The sequence below is a fragment of the Monopterus albus genome, unplaced genomic scaffold (genome assembly GCF_001952655.1).
Source record: "Monopterus albus unplaced genomic scaffold, M_albus_1.0 scaffold52.1, whole genome shotgun sequence".
In the NCBI taxonomy this organism is placed as follows: domain Eukaryota; kingdom Metazoa; phylum Chordata; class Actinopteri; order Synbranchiformes; family Synbranchidae; genus Monopterus; species Monopterus albus.
The window spans coordinates 4,545,077-4,546,688 of NW_018127932.1; the positions used below are offsets into that span (position 1 = coordinate 4,545,077).

The window sequence follows — 1,612 nt, forward strand, 5'->3', positions numbered from 1 at the left end:
GAAAAATTTAAGGGGGTCTGAATACTTTCCATACCCACTGTACATACAGCACCAGTGTTAACAGAAACTAATGGGCACCTGGTAAATATTAAATCAAAAACTAAAATGTTTGTCAGTAAAGTAAGCAACAGCACTGCATCACATCCTGCTCAATGTTTGGTTTACTCCTTTGATTTTGAGTGTCACTAACCTTTAACCTCCCAGGTACTCCAGATTGTGTTTGTGTCCACTCCGAGTCTCATCTACATGGGCCACGCCATGCACACTGTCCGCAGAGAGGAGAAGAGGAGGAGCAGAGAGCAGGACGGAGGAGAGCGGGATGGGAGAGAGGAGGACCCAGGAGGAGGTGAAGGTGGAGGCGGTGGAGGACAGGAAAAACAGGGAAGGAAAGGAGACAAGGATGGAGGAAAGGAGAAAAGAGAAGGTCCATTATCAGGTCGAGTTCGCCTGAGGGGAGCTCTGCTTCAGACCTACATAATGAGTATTCTCATACGAAGCGTCATGGAGGTAAATGTTACTTTTAAGCCTTTTTTAGGCAACAGTTGTGGTTTTATTTGCTCAGGTAGTGTACGACTGAGCCTCAGCACTCTCTCATCTCAAACAAGCTCTGATAAAGCCACTGCACCACTATCATCAACGAGCTGGTGAAGAAGGTGGCGCATTCAGCAGCTAAAGACAGAGCTTTTTATCAGAAGTTGGTAGATACCAAGAGTTATAAAGACAAAAGATGTTAGTTTTCTTCTAGACAAACTAAAGTGATCTTTATATTCAGTGTTCAAGCAGATCGTCTGTGTCTTAACCTGCACATGCATGTCATTAACAGTAGCTGTTCATCAGGGGAATGATGTGAATGCACTGGCAGGAATGTGAAATGTGCACATAAGTTCTCGTGCACAAAATAAACAATGGAAAGTTTGCTTCTTACATTACCCTACACAGCTGACTGTGACTGAACCTCTATACAGGTGGTGTTTCTGTGTCTGCAGTACTACCTGTATGGAATCCTTCTCAATTCTCTCTATGTCTGCCAGGTAAACCCAGAAATCTGAATTACTGTGAACTCATTTGTTAGAACATGTGCAGGCCTACTGTCATTCTTCCTCAACCTCCCTCTCAGGCCAGGCCATGTCCACATCCGGTGAACTGTTATGTCTCCAGGCCGACAGAGAAAAATGTCTTCATAGTGTTCATGCTGGTTGTGTCGGTCGTCTCCCTGGTTCTCAATGTGCTCGAACTGCATCACCTGGCATGGAAACACTGCTGCAGGTACCAATTGTGTGTGTGTGTGTGTGCTGCAGTGATGTCCAAATAAATTACAGAAAGCTGTTATTTCAACTGTCTCCCGTGGTTCCCCCAAATTTAAGGAAGTACAGTGCTAAGGACGCAGCACTAATGCTACAGTCCTAAGATGAGGGTATTGGCCTCTGTCTCTTGCTTCTTTCAGTTTAAGATAGTGGATAAGTAATTCTTCATATTATATTGAGACTGTATCTCATTTGTTTATATCCAACTACTTTACTTACTGACTGACCTGGACTCGTCGTTGCAGGCAGTTCGTCTTGCTCACAAAGGCCATCACTCCTAACACTGCCCCTCCGGCCCGGCAGCTCTA

At 44.9% G+C, this 1,612-nt stretch overlaps 1 protein-coding gene across 1 annotated transcript in view; it reads left to right on the plus strand.

Moving 5' to 3' along the window:
* LOC109961051 (gap junction alpha-5 protein-like) overlaps positions 1–1,612 on the plus strand; it is a 7,587-nt gene that overhangs the window by 3,781 nt on the left and 2,194 nt on the right. The window contains exon 4 of the mRNA XM_020601588.1: positions 966–1,031. Within this exon, the coding sequence (XP_020457244.1) occupies positions 966–1,031 (66 nt within the window). The remainder of the gene's footprint in view (positions 1–965; positions 1,032–1,612) is intronic.